Source organism: Notolepis coatsorum (assembly GCF_963971535.1).
Source record: "Notolepis coatsorum genome assembly, chromosome: 17".
NCBI lineage: Eukaryota > Metazoa > Chordata > Actinopteri > Aulopiformes > Paralepididae > Notolepis > Notolepis coatsorum.
Window position 1 is genome coordinate 93820989 of NC_140181.1, and position 26338 is coordinate 93847326.

At 43.3% G+C, this 26338-nt stretch overlaps 1 protein-coding gene across 1 annotated transcript; it reads right to left on the reverse strand.

Moving 5' to 3' along the window:
* Positions 1-5523: 5523 nt before the first annotated feature.
* ocstamp (osteoclast stimulatory transmembrane protein) lies at positions 5524-17167 on the reverse strand (the record flags this gene model as incomplete). Its single annotated transcript, XM_084333559.1, has 3 exons — positions 5524-5923; positions 7439-8447; positions 16479-17167. The coding sequence occupies 3 exons, from the start codon at positions 17165-17167 to the stop codon at positions 5576-5578; spliced, it is 2046 nt and encodes a 681-aa protein (XP_084189685.1). The 3' UTR covers positions 5524-5575.
* Positions 17168-26338: the final 9171 nt, after the last annotated feature.

The following is a 26338-nucleotide window of genomic DNA, read 5'->3' on the forward strand; positions in this document are numbered from 1 at the left end:
CTGCTGTTTCTCACCTCAAGATATCTAAATGAAAATGGGCTTAATAGAACAAGACTCCTCTTCACAGCCAGGCTAATTCATTATTGTCGTGTCCATAAGTTCCCTGGCAGAATACTTGTGGGGACAAAGGTATACAAAGAGGAGAGAACCATTTTAAATCGGGCATTCATGCCGGCTAACAAGCTAGACGTCGGAGCATGTTGTTAGCACAATAGCTACCAAGCTAAGCTACGTTAGCTTCTAACGGTGTATACACAATATGTACAACGACACAATGATTTACATTATTACAAATATGGTAACGTGGTTGTGGCTTTTACAAATAGTGGTTAGCTTTAGAGATGGATGGCTATGATCACAGATAGTGTTGTTAGGTGAAACAGATACATTTTCATTCATCACTCCTCGGCTAGTAGTAGCAAGGCTCTCTGCCTGCCACTAGCTGTGTGTGACTCTCAGAGCCCCCTGGTGCCCTGCACCTGATGTGACAACATCATTTCGATTACACGCGCACGTTATGAACCATTGATTAAAATATCCACGTGCGTGGTGATTGTGTTGGGCAGATAAAATGTTTGATAAAAACGCTAAAACTGGGTCAATTTCAATTTTTTTCCTTCTTCATGAAAGTCACCGTTGGCCTAGTCCACATTGTTTATTGAACAAAAATACAACCTGCAAGTTGGCCTTTAAAGCCTTATTCTCCTCTTAACCAACCTCATCAAGACAGCATTAACGTCTCTCCTCTTAACCAACCTCATCAAGACAGCATTAAAACCTAGTCTCTCCTCTTAACCAACCTCATCAAGACAGCATTAAAGTCTAAAGCCTCTCCTCTTAACCAACCTCATCAAGACAGCATTAAAGCCTAGTCTCTCCTCTTAACCAACCTCATCAAGACAGCATTAAAGCCTAAAGCCTCCCCTCTTAACCAACCTCATCAAGACAGCATTAAAGCCTAGTCTCTCCTCTTAACCAACCTCATCAAGACAGCATTAAAGCCTCTCCTCTTAACCAACCTCATCAAGACAGCATTAAAGCCTAGTCTCTCCTCTTAACCAACCTCATCAAGACAGCATTAAAGCCTAGTCTCTCCTCTTAACCAACCTCATCAAGACAGCATTAAAGCCTCTCCTCTTAACCAACCTCATCAAGACAGCATTAAAGCCTCTCCTCTTAACCAACCTCATCAAGACAGCATTAAAGCCTAGTCTCTCCTCTTAACCAACCTCATCAAGACAGCATTAAAGCCTGGTCTCTTAACCAACCTCATCAAGACAGCATTAAAGCCTAGTCTCTCCTCTTAACCAACCTCATCAAGACAGCATTAAAGCCTAGTCTCTCCTCTTAACCAACCTCATCAAGACAGCATTAAAGCCTCTCCTCTTAACCAACCTCATCAAGACAGCATTAAAGCCTAGTCTCTCCTCTTAACCAACCTCATCAAGACAGCATTAAAGCCTAGTCTCTCCTCTTAACCAACCTCATCAAGACAGCATTAAAGCCTATTCTCTCCTCTTAACCAACCTCATCAAGACAGCATTAAAGCCTAGTCTCTCCTCTTAACCAACCTCATCAAGACAGCATTAAAGCCTAGTCTCTCCTCTTAACCAACCTCATCAAGACAGCATTAAAGCCTAGTCTCTCCTCTTAACCAACCTCATCAAGACAGCATTAAAGCCTCTCCTCTTAACCAACCTCATCAAGACAGCATTAAAGCCTAGTCTCTCCTCTTAACCAACCTCATCAAGACAGCATTAAAGCCTAGTCTCTCCTCTTAACCAACCTCATCAAGACAGCATTAAAGCCTCTCCTCTTAACCAACCTCATCAAGACAGCATTAAAGCCTAGTCTCTCCTCTTAACCAACCTCATCAAGACAGCATTAAAGCCTAGTCTCTCCTCTTAACCAACCTCATCAAGACAGCATTAAAGCCTAGTCTCTTAACCAACCTCATCAAGACAGCATTAAAGCCTAGTCTCTTAACCAACCTCATCAAGACAGCATTCAAGCCTAGTCTCTCCTCTTAACCAACCTAATCAAGACAGCATTAAAGCCTATTCTCTCCTCTTAACCAACCTCATCAAGACAGCATTAAAGCCTATTCTCTCCTCTTAACCAACCTCATCAAGACAGCATTCAAGCCTCTTAACCAACCTCATCAAGACAGCATTAAAGCCTAGTCTCTCCTCTTAACCAACCTCATCAAGACAGCATTAAAGTCTCTCCTCTTAACCAACCTCATCAAGACAGCATTAAAGCCTGGTCTCTTAACCAACCTCATCAAGACAGCATTAAAGTCTAGTCTCTCCTCTTAACCAACCTCATCAAGACAGCATTAAAGCCTAGTCTCTCCTCTTAACCAACCTCATCAAGACAGCATTAAAGCCTCTCCTCTTAACCAACCTCATCAAGACAGCATTAAAGCCTATTCTCTCCTCTTAACCAACCTCATCAAGACAGCATTAAAGCCTATTCTCTCCTCTTAACCAACCTCATCAAGACAGCATTAAAGCTTAGTCTCTCCTCTTAACCAACCTCATCAAGACAGCATTAAAGCTTAGTCTCTCCTCTTAACCAACCTCATCAAGACAGCATTCAAGCCTCTTAACCAACCTCATCAAGACAGCATTAAAGCCTAGTCTCTCCTCTTAACCAACCTCATCAAGACAGCATTAAAGCCTGGTCTCTTAACCAACCTCATCAAGACAGCATTAAAGTCTAGTCTCTCCTCTTAACCAACCTCATCAAGACAGCATTAAAGCCTCTCCTCTTAACCAACCTCATCAAGACAGCATTAAAGCCTAGTCTCTCCTCTTAACCAACCTCATCAAGACAGCATTAAAGCCTCTCCTCTTAACCAACCTCACCAAGACAGAGAAACCTATATATAGCTCTCTCTCTCCATGCCAAGATAACACACATGAACTACTTGAAGGTTTGAATGGGAGCACGGCATGATGCTTTGTACTCCACACTACAATGGATCACAAATACAACGACTGCTAATAGTATCTTAATACATTTATGATATTAACAACGTTTAAGTCACAATTGTTCATACATCAATAGTTCTGCTTCTACAAGTGTGTGTAACCGACTTGGAAAACAGTCTGGGAGTGAAACCTGTAAAGTAAACAAATAACAACACAAACACACTACCTAATTTTAAAGGTTTTGATCTTCTATTAATATTGATGAATGTGACTTGCTGCAGCACAAATGAAGATGGGAGCAAGATGCAGGATTGCAGGGCTTGAAGTCCACAGTACAGAGCTGTCACACTGGCAGTGTATAGATGTAAAGATTCCTAATAACAAAAAAAAAAGTATGAATAATTCATTACTTTCACACCACGCAACATCAAAGCACATCTCCTAGACATGTACGCCTGCATTTTGAAACATTGAGGTGGACAAAGTGGTTCGATTAAAAATAGATGACGGAGAGGTTTTCTATTAATATTCCGGGACGAGGACTTCAAATATTCGTGTATTTTTCTCTTAAAAACTATTCTGATACCTCGTGGGAATTTTAAGCAGTATAGGCCCCTGATCAAATGCAAGAGCAGAACATATAAGTTGATTTTGTGGCAAGAGTAAATGGATTGAAATAGTCCATTTTGTGGTCAGAGTAGAAAGGCCAAGAGAGGCTTTGGGGAAATGTTAAGAAATTATTTTTAAACAATTTAATCTATTCCCCATCAGACAAAATTCCTCCACAGTAGGTTCGAATTCCTCTGGAAATTAGAAAACCATCGAAATTAGTAGAAAGTGTTAGATTTAAAATGTGTATATGAATGTAATTGTAATTATTTGAAAGTTGTTAATGACCTATAAGGATTTAATTGTACTGTATAGTGCTTATCATATCTTTAGAAAATGTCCACGTCCCTTGTCTCTATAACACCCTAGTGGCACCTAGTGGAGATATTCTGTACAGACACATCAAACAACCATTGCCTACAGAGTTCTTACAATTGTATTCCCATAAATGAGTTTTAAACAAAGGTACCGACCGGTACTTGAAATCCTCAAGTAATTTGTGATTATTGTCTCATATAGCATTGATTACATTTAACAACTAGTATGTTTAGAAATGCATGAGTGGGGACAATGTGCTGATCACTGAGCACAGGGTGACAGTACTATCTGACATCATCTGCCTGGACTTTTACTTTTAAATCGACATTTTACAATTTTTACGCTTTTTACTGTACACTTACTGTATATTTGTGTATATTTTTACTGTATATTTTAGAATGTATATATACATAACAGAATGTATATAAAAAAAAATGTAAGAGCCGGACGGTATTTAATTCTTTATTTTTATTCTTATTCGTGACTTTTGTTTCTGACCACCTAAATGTTTACTGTGAGCGATCTGTAGTGCAGAATTTCCCTCGGGATAAATAAAGTATTTCTATTCTATTGTATTCTATGAGAGGAGGGCCTATACAAGAGTGCCCTTTGTGCAAGAGAGAGGTCCTGTGACGCAGTGACTCAGTGATGTTCTTCCTGCTCAGTTCCCCAAGAGCGCTTGGAATCAGAGCTATTTATTACCAAAGTGTAGACGGCAAGGTTTCAATACGAGTTCTAGAGTGACTATAATAAGCGTCCGTACACACACTTGAAATGTCCCACAAGAGAGAAATGTTTATTTTGTTGTTGTTGGTGTTGTTTTTGTTGTTGTCTGTGTGTGATTTGTGTATACAGTATTATATCAATGGTAATCATACAAACACACAATACTATGTCAATGGGCTGGATAGCTAATACATTTTTTTTCTTTTTTTTCCTTACAATTTTCGTACACAAAAATCTATACAATCATACAGCTTTACGAAGACAACAGGTTACAAGAAAAACAAGGCACATAGAAAATACAAAACACAGTCCCTCGGTGTGTGAATGATCAAGCATTGACAATAGTCAATAGGGAGGTGTAGTGGTTACGTCATTGCTGTTTCCGGCCGGTCCACCATCTTGAAAACGCAATGTATTTTCCCATTGCCCATTTCTAAATCGTCTAGTTTAAAACAAATAAAGCATGAACATTTGCATGGTGTACCTTTCTGTGCATATTCATCCACAATCTATAGCTCAACATGAAAACATTTGCAATTAATCATAAAAGAAAATCGCCGAATTTAATTTCAACCAAAAATGCTTAAACAATAATGTTAGTGATAGAATGGAACTCATTTTGTGCAAAAATGGAAAGCTTTTCAATGTTCATGGGGCAGAATTGTTACAATAGCCGATAATCCATTTTCCCAATGATAGATCCCTATACGGGTGGACCTTGCGGGCGGTCCAAAGTGACGTCATACTACACCTCCCTATAATATTGTAGGCACAGAGGTGGTGGTGGGGGGGGCCCCCCAAATCTAATCCTGCCTCATAAAGGCTAGGGCCGGCTCTGTCTCTGTGTCCTCTGTTCTATGATGCCATCTGATTTCACAGTATATAAAAAGGTTATACTGAATTTAAACGTTTTACATTTAAAAAGTTCTTTTTTTAATCCACTGTATAATAATATCATCATCATCAACAACAGGAATCTTGCCGGTTCACCCATGCGCCACAACCTCTACATAAACGTCGCTCCTTTGCTGCTTTGCTTGTATCTTCGTCAGCAAGAAGTCTCTTCTCTTATCCTCCTGCCTCTTGAAAAAAGAGGCGGAGATGTTTCTACGGATCCGCCTGGCGTAGACCTCCAGGAACACCATCATGTAGCTCGCCAGCCAGAGGAGCCCCAGCAGGACGGTCACCCTCACGTCAGGGGGCGCCGGCAGGACGTGGCAGAGGGACGCCTGGGGGCTGAAGAAGGTCCATTCGTAGTCCCTGTGATAGCCTGGCAGCTCTAGTCTGAAACACTTCTGTGGGATAAGGCAAACTGGAGCGAGGAACACCTCAACCTATAGCAGACAAAAAGTACATACATGAATTACCCCATTTACATTACATTTACATTTAGTCATTTAGCTGACGCTTTTATCCAAAGCGACTTACAAGTTCTGTACGACAAGTCATCAGGAAGGGCACAACTCTATCAGCTGAGTAACAATGTACATCAAAGTGTTGAGTGCTACAGTGTGTAGGCATGACAGTAAGGTTAGTTAGGGTTAGATTTATTTTTTATTTATTTTATTTCAGATAATGGTTGAAGAAGTGCATCTTTAGTCGATGGCGAAAGATTGGACGGGTTTCGGCTGCCCTAACTGGGGTGGGTCATTCCACCATTGTGGGGCAAGGACTGAGAAAAGGCAGGTTCTCCTTGATGACCCTCCCGGAGCTCCAAACATACAGTAGTGCTTTTCTTTGTTTTGGAGTGGATTGGAGTTTAGCAACTATTTATACTGTGAATTCCTCCAGATCTCTATAGAGCCTGAGGTGTGGCCAGCAGTAGCGACCCCTGCTCTATCCCCACTGTTGTTCTTGATCCTCAATCACAGGTGAGAGATCGGTTAATTGCGCTAAACATATAGTAGCTACTCTCAATGATCATTGGCACCCTATAGGTAAATGTGAACAAAACGAATCTGTGAAAAAATGTCATTGTTGTTTATTAGCCTGATCGTACTCAACATTATGAGAGAAATTGTTGAATGTTTTTTTCCAAAAACAAAAATGTCAGATTGGTGACTCCCCCCCCCCCCCCCCCCCCCCCCCTGTTTGATGATTTTTAATGTGAGCTGAAGATCATTCCAAGACGCCGGGGCATTCCCTTTCACTACCAAACTACCAACTGATTAACCCTTTCACTGCGACAATACACAAGGTTAACCCTTTCACTGCCACACAACAAAGGGGTAACCCTTTCACAACCACACCACATAAGGTTAACCCTTTCACTACCACACTACAGACGGTTAAAGGAACACGGCAACTTTTTGGGAAATTAGCTTAGGTAAATGTGAACAAAACGATTCTATGAAAAAATGTCATTGTTGTTTATTAGCATGATCGTACTCAACATAATGAGAGAAATTGTTCAAAGAATGTTCTCTTCCTCAAAAACATGTCAGATTGGTGACTTTTTCCCCTCGGTTTGATTTCCTGATATCCATTGTAGAATTGGAGCTAAATCAACCTCCAAGGGGGTGTGGTCAGACGGATGTTGGGATGTAAAGGTACATGGTGGAATTTTTTATTCAGTGCTCGTACAGTGCAGACAGGTGCTGAGCGCACCATAACTCATAGAACTGGGTTATATACATAACCCTTCGTTAACCCTTTCACTACCACACTAGATAAGGTTAACCATTTCACTACCACACTACAGAAGGCTAACCCTTTCACTACCACCAGTGGTTAACAGTAGCTTATTGTAGTTTTGTTTAGTTTTTTTGCTCTGGGATCTTATGAGTGCCTTTTTTTATTTTTATTTTTTTTACTAAAGTGGAAAGTAAAAAATAAATCTCTTATCTTACCTTAAAATCCACACCTATTCTGGCAGTGGTAGGAGGGATGTCTAGTAGCCAGTCAATATTCATTTGAACTAGACGATACACAATGTGATCCAGGACAATTATGAATGTAATTGCAATGAAATATAAAGTCACCACGGTCAGTGAAATGAAAAAGGAGGGGCATTCTTCTGATGTAATTTTACAACTTGTGGTGGAATGAATCCAATGTTTCACGTCGGCTGGAGACACCGGGATCCCACTATCACTTGTTTTTTGCAGTAACTCCTTTGAGAGATTTGCGTTATCAAATCGAACCGACGTCAAATAGGATCTCAAGTAGCGTGCCGATTCGACAATAAGAAACAAAACAAAAACGGCTCCCAGAATCCTGTTCGACAGCAGTTTGCATCTCTTCAGCAGATCTTCCGCGTCCGAAAAGTCTCTCCGTATCCGCCCGCTCATTTCGCTGAACCTCCTTTTGACCTCCGACACGTCGACGTGCGTGAAATCAGGCAACTTCTTCAAATTGGTGAAGATGTTCAAATCTTCCCACTTAACCACGAGGTCCGCCTTCGCCCTGTTCAGCGAGTCGGAGGAGTTCAGCAGGGTCCTGAACAGGCCCTCGGAGGTGCAGCTCAGGACGCGCGTGACCACTCCCATGTTCACCGTGATGTTGGGGAGGACGTTCAACACCAGGATCATCAGGGAGGTGGAGACGATCAGCTTGCGGCCCTGCTTGCTGCAGAGCGTGGGCAGGATCATGGTGAGCACGCAGCGCAGCGGGTGACAGAGGAACGAGGAGAGGAGGACGGCCATGCTGTAGACGGCGGCGGTCGTGACGGCCGCTCGCTCGTCGTACCTCAGGGTCGCTGACAGCCAGTGGTAAAGCAGGCCGCCGGTCACCATGGAGATGATGAAACACAGAGACAGCAGTGTCAGGACCTCTTTACCAGCGGGGCTGGGTGTAGAGTAAACATGCCAGAGATGTGACAGGGTGGATTTAATAAGGGTCGCTCCGCGAGGTGCTTTCCTGTGGAAAAGGAAGAAAAGTGATAGAGCTTGACATTATTCCGTCTCGTAATACCGAACCGAATGTAAGATGAGGCTGAGACGTCGTCTTTCGTGTTCGGATCGTTTACTAGGAAATGTGATTGTCAAACCATTCTAATGATGGCAACTGGTCACTGACATCTATCTGTCTAGAATTCTGATATAGGGTTCTAAGGAAATTTGAAATCACACCTTAACATGAATATCCTTTATGTATGCTAGTAAGTTGCAGCACAGAAGCGTGAGCTGTTGACAAATTTCAGCCCGATCTTGCTTAACCTTCTGTAGTGTGGTAGTGAAAGGGGTAACCTTCTGTAGTGTGGTAGTGAAAGGGTTAACCGTCTGTAGTGTGGTAGTGAAATGGTTAACCGTCTGTAGTGTCGTAGTGAAATGGTTAACCGTATGTAGTGTGTTAGTGAACGTGTTAACCGTCTGTAGTGTGGTAGTGAAATGGTTAACCCTTTGTCGTGTGGCAGTGAAAGGGTTAACCTTCTGTATTGTCACCGTGAAAGGGTTAACCATTTGGTAGTGTGGTAGTGAAAGGCAGGGACGTGCACAGGACTTTAGAGGGGTAGGTGCGCGTAGCGCGCAATCTTGATTTTTAAGGGCCCTTTTCGGCCGGGGGGCCCCGTTTTGATGCTTTTTGGGGGGTTTTGGTGATCAAATATTGAATATTGAACTATAACAATCAGTGCAGGAGCTCACTTATCCTTGAAAGACACTTTTATCACTGACTTAAAAGGCCCATACATCTCCATAAATGTTCAGGGGGGAGGGAATAAGTGCTTACCCTACAGACCCCAAGAAGTGCTGTATATTCTGTATTGTTTAATATAAATGCATTTTTTTATTCCAATCCCGATTTGTATTTGAGATTCCCAAATCCCATTGGACTTGACTTCTTCGTGTCCCTCAATGAGTGTAATACCAGCATTCAACTGTATGCGCCACGGCGGTTTATATCATCATCATCATCATCACCACCCACGCTATGCATAAAATATATAGGTCCGCGGAGAGGCACGGTGAGGAGGCTGTGCAAGCTGCAATGGAATATGGGGCATCTCTCTCTCTTTACCTAATATTTTGATTCTATCCTGACATTTTTCAGTTGGAAGGGCAGTCTATATGCGTAACGGTAAAAAAAACTAAAACATTTTTTTCCTTTTTTTTCAAAAAGGGCACTTTTTTATGAGGCTCAAAAAGGCAGGTGCTCAAGCACCCCTTGGGCTCTATGTGTGCATGTGCCTGGTGAAAGGGTTCAAATATGTATTAATCAACCACCGTTGGTTCAACTCATAGTTGCAGCGTTTGTTTGGGATTTATGGCTATAACATAACATTATGTACCTTTTTACATTGTCTGATGACACTGTTGCAAATTGCAGTGCATTAACAATGTGTTATTTTACCCTGTTGTATTAATTATATTGGTAGTAGAATAGATAAAAGAATGATACAGTTAATTAGATTATATTAGAATAAAATGTATTGTCATCATACAGCACAAGTACAGTACAACGAAAAGAAGTTTGGCATCCAACCAGAGTGCAAATATAAAATATAAAATATATAAATTAGTACTACTGAGTGTAGTGCTAGTTAAATGTATGTACAGAGTTGTAATATTAATATGTACAGGTATAAAGACAGTATGCTAGTAAGTCGTACAGGCCAGCAGCATAACTAGTAAGAGTAAGTAAGGGATATGTACAGATATAGATATAGTATCTACAGATATGTAAAAGGATTATGTATAGGTATGTACAGACAGATGTAAGAATAAATATATATATATATATAGTATATACGGTATATATTGCATTATTGTACAATACATGCTATCATACAGTTGTATGGGTTATCTGCAGGTGTATAGTAGGTATATACGAGGATTATAAGGAGGATTATTAATATATTCAGACAGATATGGACATATATATATGCGGTATAGATATATAAATATATATATGCTGTATATTGTTTTATTAGCCATCATTGATATATTTCACAGTATTGGTTGCAACTTTCAACAAAGACATTATAATCCCTAATATTTTGCGTGGGAATTATCCTTTTAGCTGGGTTTTCAATTATGTCATGATGTCATTACTCTAAATCACAGCCATTCAGAGCATTCAGATACGAAAATACTAAATAATGGTACTTACCTCAGTGGGGCTGGAATGTTTAGAGACCGTACAAGGGACTTCATTCTCCCTGGCAAGCTCTAAATTGGATGAGCAGGTCAGAAGAGAATTGGACGACTCGGAAGAGAGAAAAAGGGAACTTGCTCAACAGTCACTGTCATATTGATGTTTGTGGGCTTCCTCATGGCTCCACATGGAAAGAAAGCTTCTTGTTTCACACGCATGACACGGACAAGCGCGACACACACAATCACATGCAGAATGACTTAAGTCACTTTGGCCAATCTAAAAAATATTCCATTTTAGGGCATATAGTTACATAAGGAAAATGTCAACCAGCTAACGGGTCGGACCCTTTTGCTCAGCTGATGTGTGGCCGCCTGTGGATCCTATGGTCCCAGGTTCAAATCCACTCGGTTACATTGGTGACAACGGTGGGATCTCACTGCCCTGTTACAATTGCTTTGGTGCATTTCTCTGATCAGAATTAAAGTCCTCATAACTGTTAGTGCATTTCTCAAAACAATTAGTACAAACTGCAAAACCTAGTTGATAACCTGCAGAAGCGTGTCACTTGCTCAAAATGGATAGTTCATTCCTCAAAAGCAAGTATTCATGTCAATGAAAGTGTCACTGTTATCAAAATGAAAAGTCCTATGACACCATTGTTTATGAACAAGATAGTCAAATGGCTTTGTCATGTTTTCATTATGACAGATCACTCTGTAAGTGTTTTCCAATGCAAAAAAGTCAGATATTGGTGACACTACCTGAAAATGCTCAAGACAGCACTATACACTATTTGCACAGCCATTTGAAATCTACAGTTACACATTACTGTACACACTGTACACATTGTAATATTCCCTCCTTGTTGGTCTGGGACATCAATGGTTGCTCTCTGTCCAATGGGATTTCTTCCACGCGGTCTACCTTTTGCCAGATTGAAACCGTATAATGTGTGCAGCGGTTCCCTGGTACACGCTTTATCCCAGAAGAGAGAGAGATAAAAACTATAAACTTTTCCTGTGTAACATAATGCATTTTGGACAACATATTGTACAGTATGAACTGTCATGTAAGTGTACTGCATGGCACTACACAAAGTAACCAGTTTACAGCACTGAACATTAGAGTATGCATAGAACACATAAATGTTTTACTTGTGCATACTGGTGGCGGATCTCCTTCACTCTGTTCCAGTCAAATGGCTACTCATTTGTCAATTGTACTACAATTGTTTCATGCACATTTAATTTCCACTGAGCACTCTGTCAATTGTAGCGATTGAAACGGATTCAATATTCCCAAAGATATTGTCATCCTCTATAGCAGCGCTTTGTATCTCTGTCAACCTTATGGCATTGTTTGCAATCACCATTGCACAAATGGCTTCCTCTTGTTGCGGAGAAAAAAGGGGCCCTCTTCCACCTCTGCGAGGTTGTCTTGCAATGTGGTGCAGAGTAAAATTACAGTAATGTACAGCAAACATGAGATATACTGCTTTACAGTAACCCATATTACTGTAGTGTACAATAACAGTGCTTCCCACTTGTAAAATAATGCAGTACAGTACCATACTGTAAATATGGCAAATATTTACTGTAACACTACTGTACACTACAATACAGTAAATCTGTGCTGCAGTAAAGCTGTCTAAATGTAAAATGTAAAAAGTGACAAGTTCTTGTCCCACTGCAAGCTTCATGTATGACACAATGGCAGTAGTGCAGTGCAGATTGTTTAGTGCTGAATTACTGTCCAGTATACACACCTGCTCTCCCGACGAAATGTTTGAATACAGTAATTTAATTTACAGTGGTTCTCTCAACATTTGGCTGCAACCTTTGACCAGCCTCAGCCATTGTGAGGCCGTGATTGAAAGATTTTGACAACTAGTTCAACATTTTTGTATGTAATGACTCAATCAATGAAATGAGGACTATTAGTTGTATAGGGAATGACTATTCAGCAGTCATAAGTATAGTTAATTTTGACTGACATGACATAAGCAAATGATAATGTTATAAAACAGCAGAGAATTGTATGAAAGCAATTGATGCATGTCCAAAAGCATTTGCAATTCGTTCGGAGGAATGAGAAACTGCTACTATGATGTGCACAAATGACCAAATGTTGTGGAGGTTGAACTGACAGTTATGAGAACTTTAATTCTGATCAGAGAAATGCACCAAAGCAATTGAGAAAAACTGTATCGAGGTTTACCGATACAGGGGGTGGGATCTCAGTGCTTTAACCCCTGGGAAAGTGCATGCATGAACAAATTAATGTGCAAGGCCAACGGCTTCTCTGTTACAGTGGGTGACAATATTGTCATGAGGAAAGATACAATTACCTACCTGGGTTCTATCCTAGAGGCAAATCTTTCCTGTGACAAAATGACAACCAATGTAATCAAAAAAGTCAACCAACAAACAAGATTCTTGTACAGGATCTCCTCTAGATAGATAGATAGATAGATAGATAGATAGATAGATAGATAGATAGATAGATAGATAGATAGATAGATAGATAGATAGATAGATAGATAGATAGATAGATAGATAGATAGATAGATAGATAGATAGATAGATAGATAGATAGATAGATAGATAGATAGATAGATAGATAGATAGATAGATAGATAGATAGATAGATAGATAGATAGATAGATAGATAGATAGATAGATAGATAGATAGATAGATAGATAGATAGATAGATAGATAGATAGATAGATAGATAGATAGATAGATAGATAGATAGATAGATAGATAGATAGATAGATAGATAGATAGATAGATAGATAGATAGATAGATAGATAGATAGATAGATAGATAGATAGATAGATAGATAGATAGGATACTTTATTAATCCCCTTGTGGAAATTCATTGACATACATATACAGCCTCATTATAGGAATATTCCAAATGTTTTAGTAAAAATGCACCGTCGAATTAAATACGGTTTAGAGCGGAGAGAATTTTAACGCAAAATGAATCGTTCCATCAAAGTAGGCTTTTATTATTCTAATGACTTGTTTTATTAGGTATTATAGTAGTAATCCCTATAGAACATGACATAATTAGCATGACATGTCATTTAGTAATGTCAATACTGAACGACTGTGCGTTTTGGCTCTTGTCAAGCGTGCAGTCGTTCAGTATTGACATTACTAAATGAGATGTCTGGGTTTCATCACCTGTGCATTGCATGCTACTAGTGCACTTTACTGTTACATTTGCACTCTGGTTGGATGGTGTACTGTACTGTATAATGACAATACATTTGAATCTAATCTCATTTTGATCGCTTCTGTGCTACCTGTAGAATGGCTCAGCATGGTGCAGATGCAATGCCGAACCTCTCAAGCTGTTTTGCACAAGGCCTTCGCCTTATAAGGAGCTAGCAGGGTGTGTCTGTATGCAAATTCAGGTGTACGAGAATGCGCATTGCAGTTTTAGAATGAGTGATGTATTTCATTCATGGGAACCCAGCTGCGAAGATTCTGGCCACTTATCCATTAACCATATCTGAACCAGCTATTTTGGACAAATGTATAATTACTTTAATTACTCAGATATTCAAACACAATTATGCAATTATTGTGAAATGATTGAAAATAATAATTATTTAATGCCTTCTGTGGCATTTGTATTTCTTATTTGTTAGATATCTGTTTTATTGATTAATTATACATTTGAAAGATTATAGCCAAGGTTATAGCCAACATGCAATATATCCCATTGATTGGTACAATGGGACAGACATTTGTTTTATATAGCTATAACCTGCATTCTTTCAAATATATCATTAATCAATAAAAACAGATATTGGAATACACTATGTAGCCTACGTGTCTAATGAATTAACAGTAGGCTTATATTATTCTAATTACTTGTTTAATTAGGATTTAGTAGATAATATACATATTAAGGTCGCCAGAGTCGGGCAGCGGACTGGTGGACTGTACAATAGCCAGCGCAGTATCTATGTGATTTCCTAATAAAACAAGTCATTAGAATAATATAAGCCTACTGCGTTCATTCATTACGCATGTAGACTATACAGTACTGCTGGGTGTGGGTGTGTGGGTGTGTGGGTGTGTGTGTGTGTGTGTGCGCGCGCGCGCGCTGCGGCAGGTGGTCACGAGCTGTAGTAGCCTGTATATGATGACAATACATGATTAATCTAATCTCATTTTGATCGGTCACAAAGCGCTTCCGCCACCATTTTTACATGGCTGCATTGCATCAGTTGCATTTAATGAGCTGGACAGGTGTGTGTCTAAACTCTCGACTTTTTGCGATTCCATTTGCACACGGCACAGAGCCTGGCTTATAAAGAGCTTTCGGACGCGTCTCTGACCTAGACGAGAACACGCGTTCATAGTGACATTCCTCATCGCCGGCATACCAGCTGTGATCGTTTGAGCCACTTAAGACATCTTCCCCACGCGTTGGGGAATCAGAGTGAACTTGTCGTCGATTCTGTCTCAGTCGGTTCCAAGGTGGTTGCCCTAAGAGAAGTCTTTGGAAAATATTGGAGAATGAGACCCATTGTTACTGACAAGTCCAGAGGACAGAGTGCCCCCTGCTGGACAACAACACCACTTTCCGACAGCAGCCTTGACCAGGGCTCGAACCGGTGATCTTCCGATCATGAGTCCGGAGCTCTACTCATGTAGCCATTATGCCCTGCTGTTCCTGTAAATTGAACCCGTTTTGATGGAATGACCCTGTGTTTTCCCCCATGGCTGTGTGCCCAAGAAGGTGACAATAGCAGTGGCGGGGTGGATTTTATACCTAGGCCTTCAGTGCTATCAATTAAGCAATTTAACCGACTTTGAATAATGTCACCATGACACTAAGACTATTATCTTTATTTTTTTATAATGCAGGACCTCTTTAGAGAGGTCTTTATTCGGCATGCAACGACACAACGACATGCAATGGGCGGCACACACAGAGGAATACACACACACATGCAATTGTCTTTCTCAGGGTCGCCGATGCGATTGTGTTCTGCTCTTAACCCATCCCGTCGTCCTTCCCCCCAAGGGCTGCCGGGAGCAGACAGGGCGTTGGCGAGGATACCGCGCCTGGGGACCAATCCAAGTGCTCCTGCCCGTCTTCGTCAGGGACGCAACAGCGTAAGCGATCATGTTTTTCCATTGGGCTTCTCTTATCGGGGGGGGGGGGGGGGGGTGGAGCCCTTGCGAGCACGGGGAGAACTTGCAAACTCCACACAGAAAGGCCTGGGAGATCCCCCCCCTGGGTACCTGGCATCATGGAAACCTGGTCCCCAAGCGGGAATCGAACCCTGGACCTTCTTGCTGTGAGGCGACAGTGTTAACCACTACACCACCGTGCCGCCTCTATCAAGTGGAATAAAGTGATTTAACACAAGGATCAGAAATGAAATAGAAATAGAAATACTTTTATTATCCCGTGGGAAATTTGACACTGCAACGGGATAATAAAAGTATTTCTATTTCTATTTCTATCAACACTTGAGAGTTACAATACATTAATTGCAGAGACGTGATGGTGACTTAAACCATTAGGGATGCACCAGTATTACGCAGTACGACAGGACGCTGCATCAACATCACAAACAGACATGCATAGCCCAGAATAAATGTCATTGTCAAGCATGCAAAACAATACAGTCAGGATTCAACAGGCTTCCCCACATTCAGAGCACCACAACAGATGAAACTGTAAACAGTTTAGGTGAGGAGCACCTTGACAGATGAAAACATAATTTTCTGTGACAGACGGCAATATATATATATTCCTATTTTCATCTGTGAGACTCTCCATGGCAGTAGGTGAGACTCTCCATGGCAGTAGAGGAGACTCTCCATGGCAGTAGAGGAGGCTCTCCATGGCAGTAGAGGAGGCTCTCCATGGCAGTAGAGGAGACTCTCCATGGCAGTAGAGGAGGCTCTCCATGGCAGTAGAGGAGGCTCTCCATGGCAGTAGAGGAGGCTCTCCATGGCAGTAGGTGAGACTCTCCATGGCAGTAGGTGAGACTCTCCATGGCAGTAGAGGAGACTCTCCATGGTAGTAGATGAGACTCTCCATGGCAGTAGAGGAGACTCTCCATGGCAGTAGAGGAGGCTCTCCATGGCAGTAGAGGAGGCTCTCCATGGCAGTAGAGGAGGCTCTCCATGGCAGTAGAGGAGACTCTCCATGGCAGTAGGTGAGACTCTCCATGGCAGTAGAGGAGGCTCTCCATGGCAGTAGAGGAGGCTCTCCATGGCAGTAGAGGAGGCTCTCCATGGCAGTAGAGGAGACTCTCCATGACAGTAGGTGGGACTCTCCATGGCAGTAGAGGAGGCTCTCCATGGCAGTAGAGGAGACTCTCCATGGCAGTAGATGAGACTCTCCATGGCAGTAGGTGAGACTCTCCATGGCAGTAGAGGAGACTCTCCATGGTAGTAGATGAGACTCTCCATGGCAGTAGAGGAGGCTCTCCATGGCAGTAGATGAGGCTCTCCATGGCAGTAGGTGAGACTCTCCATGGCAGTAGAGGAGGCTCTCCATGGCTGTCAGGATGGAGGTAGGTGAGTTCCAATTGTGGTATGTGTAGTATTAGGTCATATTTGTATAGGAACCTTTGTGCGGTAGGAACCTTGATGTGTGACGGGGGGGAGTTAAATAAAGGATGCACGGACTCGAAAGCTATCGCCTGTGTCATATCGTCTCTTCATTATAACAAACCTAAGATCTCGTGATTATAACTCAACATGGTGTCAGATGTGGGATTGAACATTAGATATAGCGTTAACTAAGTAGTATAGACTTTAGAGTAGGCTGCTACAGTAACGTTAGTACAGTTTGAGTTTGAGTTTGAGTTTAGAGACGGCAGCGCGAGCCCAACGGCGCGAAAGCGAAAGTATGAGTCAGTTTCAAGTTCCCCCGCCAGAGAAATTCACTTTCAAGGCAGAAGACTGGACAAAATGGATAAAAAGATTCGATCGATTTCGGATTGCGTCGGGATTAGAAACCCAAGCAGAAGAAAACCAAGTGAATGCTTTAATCTACTACACTATGGGAGAAGAAGCTGAGGATATTCTGACTTCCCTGCATCTGAGCGACGAAGAACAGGCTCAGTATGAGACGGTCAAAGACAGTTTGGATGCTCACTTCATAGCACGCAGAAATGTCATTTTCGAGAGGGCCAAGTTTAACCAGCGGCAGCAGGAGCCGGGGGAGTCAACAGATAATTTTATTACTGCACTGCATTGCCTGGCCGAACATTGTGGATATGGGACACTGCATGATGAAATGAGCGCGCAGTGAGAACTATAAAAAGTCTGATCAAAAAGTCAAGTGATCCCTACCTTGCTCTAATGGCCTACCGCGACGCCCCACTCGCAAACGGATTCAGTCCCACGGAGCTTCTCATGGGTAGAAAAATCAGAACTCTTGTTCCTGTCATCCCGTCCCAACTAAAACCAAGATGTGCCGACACAGAGAAACTAAGAAGGACGGAACAAGTTTACAGACAAAAACAGCGACTGAACTACGATCGAAGACACAGAACACATCAGTTGCCCCTCATCCAACCGGGTGAACATGTGTGGATCAGAGACACTAAGGAGCGAGGCACAGTGGTGTCTATGGCAGGCACACCCAGGTCTTACCTTGTGGAGACACCCGGAGGAGGTACCCTACGGAGAAACAGGTCTCACCTCTCCCCAACCCTGGTGGCTCCAGATTCTGAAACCGACTTACCTGAGACGACACCATGGGTGAACCGTAAAACAGATGTAGTGGAGACACATGTCGCTAAAGTGACTCAAAACCAACAGCAGCGGCAGCCACAGAGCTTAATGACTGAGAGACGATACCCACCTAGAGTGAGGGGCCCTCCAGGGCACCTAAATGACTTTGTGTGCAGACGTAGTTAAGTCCCTAATGATAATAATAAAAAAACAAAAAATAAAAAAAAACAGAGTGAGATATGGGGCAGTCTACCCCACCCTTCTCTAAGAAAGAAGTTAAGTTACCATTCTAATGTGTTGTATAATTGCAAATAACTTTATACAGAAGCGGAAAATATTATTAGTTAGTTATATTTAGCTACTATGGTTGATTGTTGAGACTGTCATGTTATAAGTTCAGGGAAAGTTATTTATCCTAGGAAGGGAGATATAGTATTAGGTCATATTTGTATAGGAACCTTTGTGCGGTAGGAACCTTGATGTGTGACGGGGGGGGAGTTAAATAAAGGATGCACGGACTCGAAAGCTATCGCCTGTGTCATATCGTCTCTTCATTATAACAAACCTAAGATCTCATGATTATAACTCAACAGTATGCAATCACAGAGACGGAGAGGGTGTACTCTTAAGCAGGTTCGTTTTAATAGTAAAGAACACAAAGAGTAATACTAGGATACAATGCCGAGTGGCAGGAAGAAGAGGGGATAAGATAATGGAGCTTAGTGGTGGTCCAGAACCGGAACCGCCCGCGTTATCTCCGAACGCTATAATGAAGACCTGACGGATATCAAGCAGAAGATAGGAAGGTTAAATAGACACCACATTCTAACATTCCACACACACCGTGACAGCCAATCAGGAACAATACCCTAAGTGACAGCACTAAGTGACAGGGGAGACAGGTGACAGTAGCCAAGTGACAGATGACAGAATGGTGGGTGGTTCCAGACAGCAGTCAGCAACCAGAACGTAACAGTACCCTCCCCCGACGAACGGCACCAGACGTTCACCTGGGGGCCTCAGGATTCAGCCGCCGGAAATCAACATTCAGGCTGGGATCTAAAATGTCCCTTTGAGGCACCCAAGAACGCTCTTCTATCCCGTACCCCTCCCAATCCACCAAGAACTGAAACCCCCTACCCCTCCGCCTACAACCCAGTATCCTCCGCACAGTGTAAATGGGCTGACCACCAATAAACCGAGGCGGAGGAATCGTAGGCAGTGGCGGGGCCAAGGGCGATGAGAGGAATGGCTTCAACAGGGACACATGAAACGTCGGATGAACCCTCATCGAGCTCGGAAGCCGTAGCCTGTAAGCCACAGGATTCACCCGACGCACCACTTTAAAGGGGCCTATAAAGCGAGGAGCCAGCTTCCTGGATTCCACCCGGAGAGGGAGATCCCGGGTGGAAAGCCAAACCCGCTGCCCAGGACGGTAAACCGGGACAATGTGCTGATCACTGAGCACAGGGTGACAGTACTATCTGACATCATCTGCCTGGACTTTTACTTTTAAATCGACATTTTACAATTTTTACGCTTTTTACTGTACACTTACTGTATATTTGTGTATATTTTTACTGTATATTTTAGAATGTATATATACATAACAGAATGTATATAAAAAAAATTTAAGAGCCGGACGGTATTTAATTCTTTATTTTTATTCTTATTCGTGACTTTTGTTTCTGACCACCTAAATGTTTCGATCTGTAGTGCCGAATTTCCCTCGGGATAAATAAAGTATTTCTATTCTATTGTATTCTATGAGAGGAGGGCCTATACAAGAGTGCCCTTTGTGCAAGAGAGAGGTCCTGTGACGCAGTGACTCAGTGATGTTCTTCCTGCTCAGTTCCCCAAGAGCGCTTGGAATCAGAGCTATTTATTACCAAAGTGTAGACGGCAAGGTTTCAATACGAGTTCTAGAGTGACTATAATAAGCGTCCGTACACACACTTGAAATGTCCCACAAGAGAGAAATGTTTATTTTGTTGTTGTTGGTGTTGTTTTTGTTGTTGTCTGTGTGTGATTTGTGTATACAGTATTATATCAATGGTAATCATACAAACACACAATACTATGTCAATGGGCTGGATAGCTAATACATTTTTTTTCTTTTTTTTCTTACAATTTTCGTACACAAAAATCTATACAATCATACAGCTTTACGAAGACAACAGGTTACAAGAAAAACAAGGCACATAGAAAATACAAAACACAGTCCCTCGGTGTGTGAATGATCAAGCATTGACAATAGTCAATAGGGAGGTGTAGTGGTTACGTCATTGCTGTTTCCGGCCGGTCCACCATCTTGAAAGCGCAATGTATTTTCCCATTGCCCATTTCTAAATCGTCTAGTTTAAAACAAATAAAGCATGAACATTTGCATGGTGTACCTTTCTGTGCATATTCATCCACAATCTATAGCTCAACATGAAAATATTTGCAATTAATCATAAAAGAAAATCGCCAAATTTAATTTCAACCAAAAATGCTTAAACAATAATGTTAGTGATAGAATGGAACTCATTTTGTGCAAAAATGGAAAGCTTTTCAATGTTCATGAGGCAGAATTGTTACAATAGCCGATAATCCATTTTCCCAATGATAGATCCCTATACGGGTGGACCTTGCGGGCGGTCCAAAGTGACGTCATACTACACCTCCCTATAATATTGTAGGCACAGCCACAGAGGTGGTGGTGGGGGGGGGCCCCCAAATCTAATCCTGCCTCATAAAGGCTAGGGCCGGCTCTGTCTCTGTGTCCTCTGTTCTATGATGCCATCTGATTTCACAGTATATAAAAAGGTTATACTGAATTTAAACGTTTTACATTTAAAAAGTTCTTTTTTGAATCCACTGTATAATAATATCATCATCATCAACAACAGGAATCTTGCCGGTTCACCCATGCCGCGCCACAACCTCTACATAAACGTCGCTCCTTTGCTGCTTTGCTTGTATCTTCGTCAGCAAGAAGTCTCTTCTCTTATCCTCCTGCCTCTTGAAAAAAGAGGCGGAGATGTTTCTACGGATCCGCCTGGCGTAGACCTCCAGGAACACCATCATGTAGCTCGCCAGCCAGAGGAGCCCCAGCAGGACGGTCACCCTCACGTCAGGGGCCGCCGGCAGGACGTGGCAGCGGGACGCCTGGGGGCTGAAGAAGGTCCATTCGTAGTCCCTGTGATAGCCTGGCAGCTCTTGTCTGAAACACTTCTGTGGGATAAGGCAAACTGGAGCGAGGAACACCTCAGCCTATAGCAGACAAAAAGTACATACATGAATTACCCCATTTACATTACATTTACATTTAGTCATTTAGCTGACGCTTTTATCCAAAGCGACTTACAAGTTCTGTACGACAAGTCATCAGGAAGGGCACAACTCTATCAGCTGAGTAACAATGTACATCAAAGTGTTGAGTGCTACAGTGTGTAGGCATGACAGTAAGGTTAGTTAGGGTTAGATTTATTTTTTATTTATTTTATTTCAGATAATGGTTGAAGAAGTGCATCTTTAGTCGATGGCGAAAGATTGGACGGGTTTCGGCTGCCCTAACTGGGGTGGGTCATTCCACCATTGTGGGGCAAGGACTGAGAAAAGGCAGGTTCTCCTTGATGACCCTCCCGGAGCTCCAAACATACAGTAGTGCTTTTCTTTGTTTTGGAGTGGATTGGAGTTTAGCAACTATTTATACTGTGAATTCCTCCAGATCTCTATAGAGCCTGAGGTGTGGCCAGCAGTAGCGACCCCTGCTCTATCCCCACTGTTGTTCTTGATCCTCAATCACAGGTGAGAGATCGGTTAATTGCGCTAAACATATAGTAGCTACTCTCAATGATCATTGGCACCCTATAGGTAAATGTGAACAAAACGAATCTGTGAAAAAATGTCATTGTTGTTTATTAGCCTGATCGTACTCAACATTATGAGAGAAATTGTTGAATGTTTTTTTCCAAAAACAAAAATGTCAGATCGGTGACTCCCCCCCCCCCCCCCCCCCCCCCCCCCCCTGAGCGCACCATAACTCATAGAACTGGGTTATATACATAACCCTTCGTTAACCCTTTCACTACCACACTAGAGAAGGTTAACCATTTCACTACCACACTACAGAAGGCTAACCCTTTCACTACCACCAGTGGTTAACAGTAGCTTATTGTAGTTTTGTTTTGTTTTTTTTGCTCTGGGATCTTATGAGTGCCTTTTTTATTTTTATTTTTTTTACTAAAGTGGAAAGTAAAAAATAAATCTCTTATCTTACCTTAAAATCCACACTTATGCTGGCAGTGGTAGGAGGGATGTCTAGTAGCCAGTCAATATTCATTTGAACTAGACGATACACAATGTGATCCAGGACAATTATGAATGTAATTGCAATGAAATATAAAGTCACCACGGTCAGTGAAATGAAAAAGGAGGGGCATTCTTCTGATGTAATTTTACAACTTGTGGTGGAATGAATCCAATTTTTCACGTCGGCTGGAGACACCGGGATCCCACTATCACTTGTTTTTTGCAGTAACTCCTTTGAGAGATTTGCGTTATCAAATCGAACCGACGTCAAATAGGATCTCAAGTAGCGTGCCGATTCGACAATAAGAAACAAAACAAAAACGGCTCCCAGAATCCTGTTCGACAGCAGTTTGCATCTCTTCAGCAGATTTTCCGCGTCCGAAAAGTCTCTCCGTATCCGCCCGCTCATTTCGCCGAACCTCCTTTTGACCTCCGACACGTCGACGTGCGTGAAATCAGGCAAGTTCTTGGTGACGATGTTCAAATCTTCCCACTTAACCACGAGGTCCGCCTTCGCCCTGTTCAGCGAGTCGGAGGAGTTCAGCAGGGTCCTGAACAGGCCCTCGGAGGTGCAGCTCAGGACGCGCGTGACCACTCCCATGTTCACCGTGATGTTGGGGAGGACGTTCAACACCAGGATCATCAGGGAGGTGGAGACGATCAGCTTGCGGCCCTGCTTGCTGCAGAGCGTGGGCAGGATCATGGTGAGCACGCAGCGCAGCGGGTGACAGAGGAACGAGGAGAGGAGGACGGCCATGCTGTAGACGGCGGCGGTCGTGACGGCCGCTCGCTCGTCGTACCTCAGGGTCGCTGACAGCCAGTGGTAAAGCAGGCCGCCGGTCACCATGGAGATAATGAAACACAGAGACAGCAGTGTCAGGACCTCTTTACCAGCGGGGCTGGGTGTAGAGTAAACATGCCAGAGATGTGACAGGGTGGATTTAATAAGGGTCGCTCCGCGAGGTGCTTTCCTGTGGAAAAGGAAGAAAAGTGATAGAGCTTGACGTTATTCCGTCTCGTAATACCGAACCGAATGTAAGATGAGGCTGAGACGTCGTCTTTCGTGTTCGGATCGTTTACTAGGAAATGTGATTGTCAAACCATTCTAATGATGGCAACTGGTCACTGACTAGAATTCTGATATAGGGTTCTGAGGAAATTTGAAATCACACCTTAACATGAATATCCTTTATGTATGCTAGTAAGTTGCAGCACAGAAGCGTGAGCTGTTGACAAATTTCAGCCCGATCTTGCTTAACCTTCTGTAGTGTGGTAGTGAAAGGGGTAACCTTCTGTAGTGTGGTAGTGAAAGGGTTAACCGTCTGTAGTGTGGTAGTGAAATGGTTAACCGTCTGTAGTGTCGTAGTGAAATGGTTAACCGTATGTAGTGTGTTAGTGAAAGTGTTAACCGTCTGTAGTGTGGTAGTGAAATGGTTAACCCTTTGTCGTGTGGCAGTGAAAGGGTTAACCTTCTGTATTGTCGCCGTGAAAGGGTTATATATCGTATAGCATCGCGTCCCGCTCTGAGCCTTACGAGATACTCATATCTCCTGTGATACCTAATGTATCTCCCACGAACAAAAACACATGCACCCCACCTGTATGGGGCCCCGCCCCTTATGGTGGCCACCGCCCATATAACCATGACCCTGGTCATGAAACACCCTTCCTCTATTTTCGTCCCAGCGTGTTGGATGCGTGCACCATACGAGCTAGCGGAATGAAAAGATTAAGGAAGATTAATAATGTTGGAAGCTTACCGGAGGTTGCTGGCCCCTGGCATCTTCAACGCATGTTTTCGGCGACACGACGGGCCTGTGATGTTCCTCGTTTGATGACTGCACATCGAGGTTCAGCTGTACAAGGCTGGCTGTCGGGCCAGCTTGTACTCAGGTAGGCCCTGTGTCTTCAGGCATGGGTATTAGTGTTAGTAATGCTGGTTTGTGTTGTTAACACAACCTTGTTGTGTGTTGGCGCCAGGGGCAAGATGGTTTGGTGAACGTTCTCTGCAGGGAACGGTTTCCAAGCTGTCTTGGGCGTGCTGCTAAAACATCTAAAGCTATGCTAACATGCTATCGCTACTGCCGCATGCTATCACTACTGCTAATTGCTATGCTGTTTTAATGTCTCCGCCGTGAGATGTTGTCACTCTCCCGCCTCTTGCCCGGTTCATCAATGAAGGTCAGTCGGTAGCTGTTGTGGGGTTTTGAGTTCTATTTACCTTTTTCGGGTAAATGGGTTGACAACGGGGTAGGTCGTGGCTAGGTTCTAGCCAGGTATTACCTTGTGTTCCGGCGGGGTTTGTTGAACGGTGTTCCCATCTGGGTTGGCGTCGGGTAGTGGGGCTATGGGTCCAGCCGACATGGTAAACATGTTGCGTGTCTGTGCACAGGCAATTGTTGTCTTGGGTTCCACATTGCCTGGCGTTAGGCTGCAGTAGTATAAGGGCAGGGCCGCTTGGGAGAAATGTGAGGCCCTGTGCGTTTTTAGACGCGAGGCCCCCCATCTCCTGGGGCGGCCCTGTGTAGGGGGCTATTGTTTCATTTTGTCACTCTGCTATGAGAAGGTCTGTCTTGCTACAGCTTTCTCTCCTCTCAAACCATTCATACTGACGGTCAATCGGTATACTGGGGGAGTAGTGCGGGGGGGGGGCTTTGTTTACCTTTTTTGGTAAATGGGCTAAACTAGGGCTGGTGTTCTGTTGTGAATATTTTGAATGAAGACGGGTCTGGTCCGTCTCCCCTTAAACTTTGTGTGTATGGGTTTGCTCATTCTACAGTTTTTGTGGTTTAGCTCTTTTATTCATTTAACCTTTTCATGGTCCACACCACGGTGGAGGGTGCTGTTTGCAATCACCACTGGTGCTCCATGTTAACGTCAGTCCTTTGTTTTTGATATATTGAAACAATGCCCCGCCCGGCCGACACCATGGGTCGGCCTGGCGAGTGGCTGGTGGGCTGTTAAGGCTTGTACCGCCACGGTATGGAATTGGCAACGATTAGAACTGTGTTCGAATTGGTGTTTTTTCTATTACAGAAATGGTGTCTGGTGGAGGGGCCTTGAGGGCCGGCCGACGTCGACACATCGCGCACGGTGTTGGTAAACCACTCCGTCGAGGATGTTGACGTTATTAGCTTTGACCCAGCCGCAAGCTATAACCGCTCAGGGTTCCCCTCTCCGCAGGGGATTTTGGTCTTCTGCTGGAGCGCGGGCGGTATTGTCCTAGGCCCTACACCGCCTCACACCGCGCAGCCAGAAGAAGAGAGAGCACGGCCTCGTCAGCGGCGATGACGGGGCCCTCGACAGGCGGCCATGTTTCCCCCGCCAGTGGTGCCCTGGTTGGAGAATCGACAGGGTATCGCGAGGCCGACAGTCTTGGCGGCCGAGGGATCGGCCATTTTGGGTGATTTCGGTGTTGGTAAACCACTCCGTCGTCATTTTGCCGCGAGCAGCCCGCTCCCCGTTCAATCCTCTCTCTGGTATCCCCAGAAGCGGGGCTCTGAGCGTTCTCCTTTGGCTGCGGGCCGCGAACCTTCATTGAAGCGTATGCGGCCCCATTCTTCGCTTCTCATGGAGACAGGGGCTGACACCCAGTTGATGGCTGAGCCTGGGTCTGTCCGTGAGAATGTTGTGCTGTCAAGCGGCTCCCACACCTTGAACTGTGTTGGTTGAGCCTGGTGTTACGTCTGTC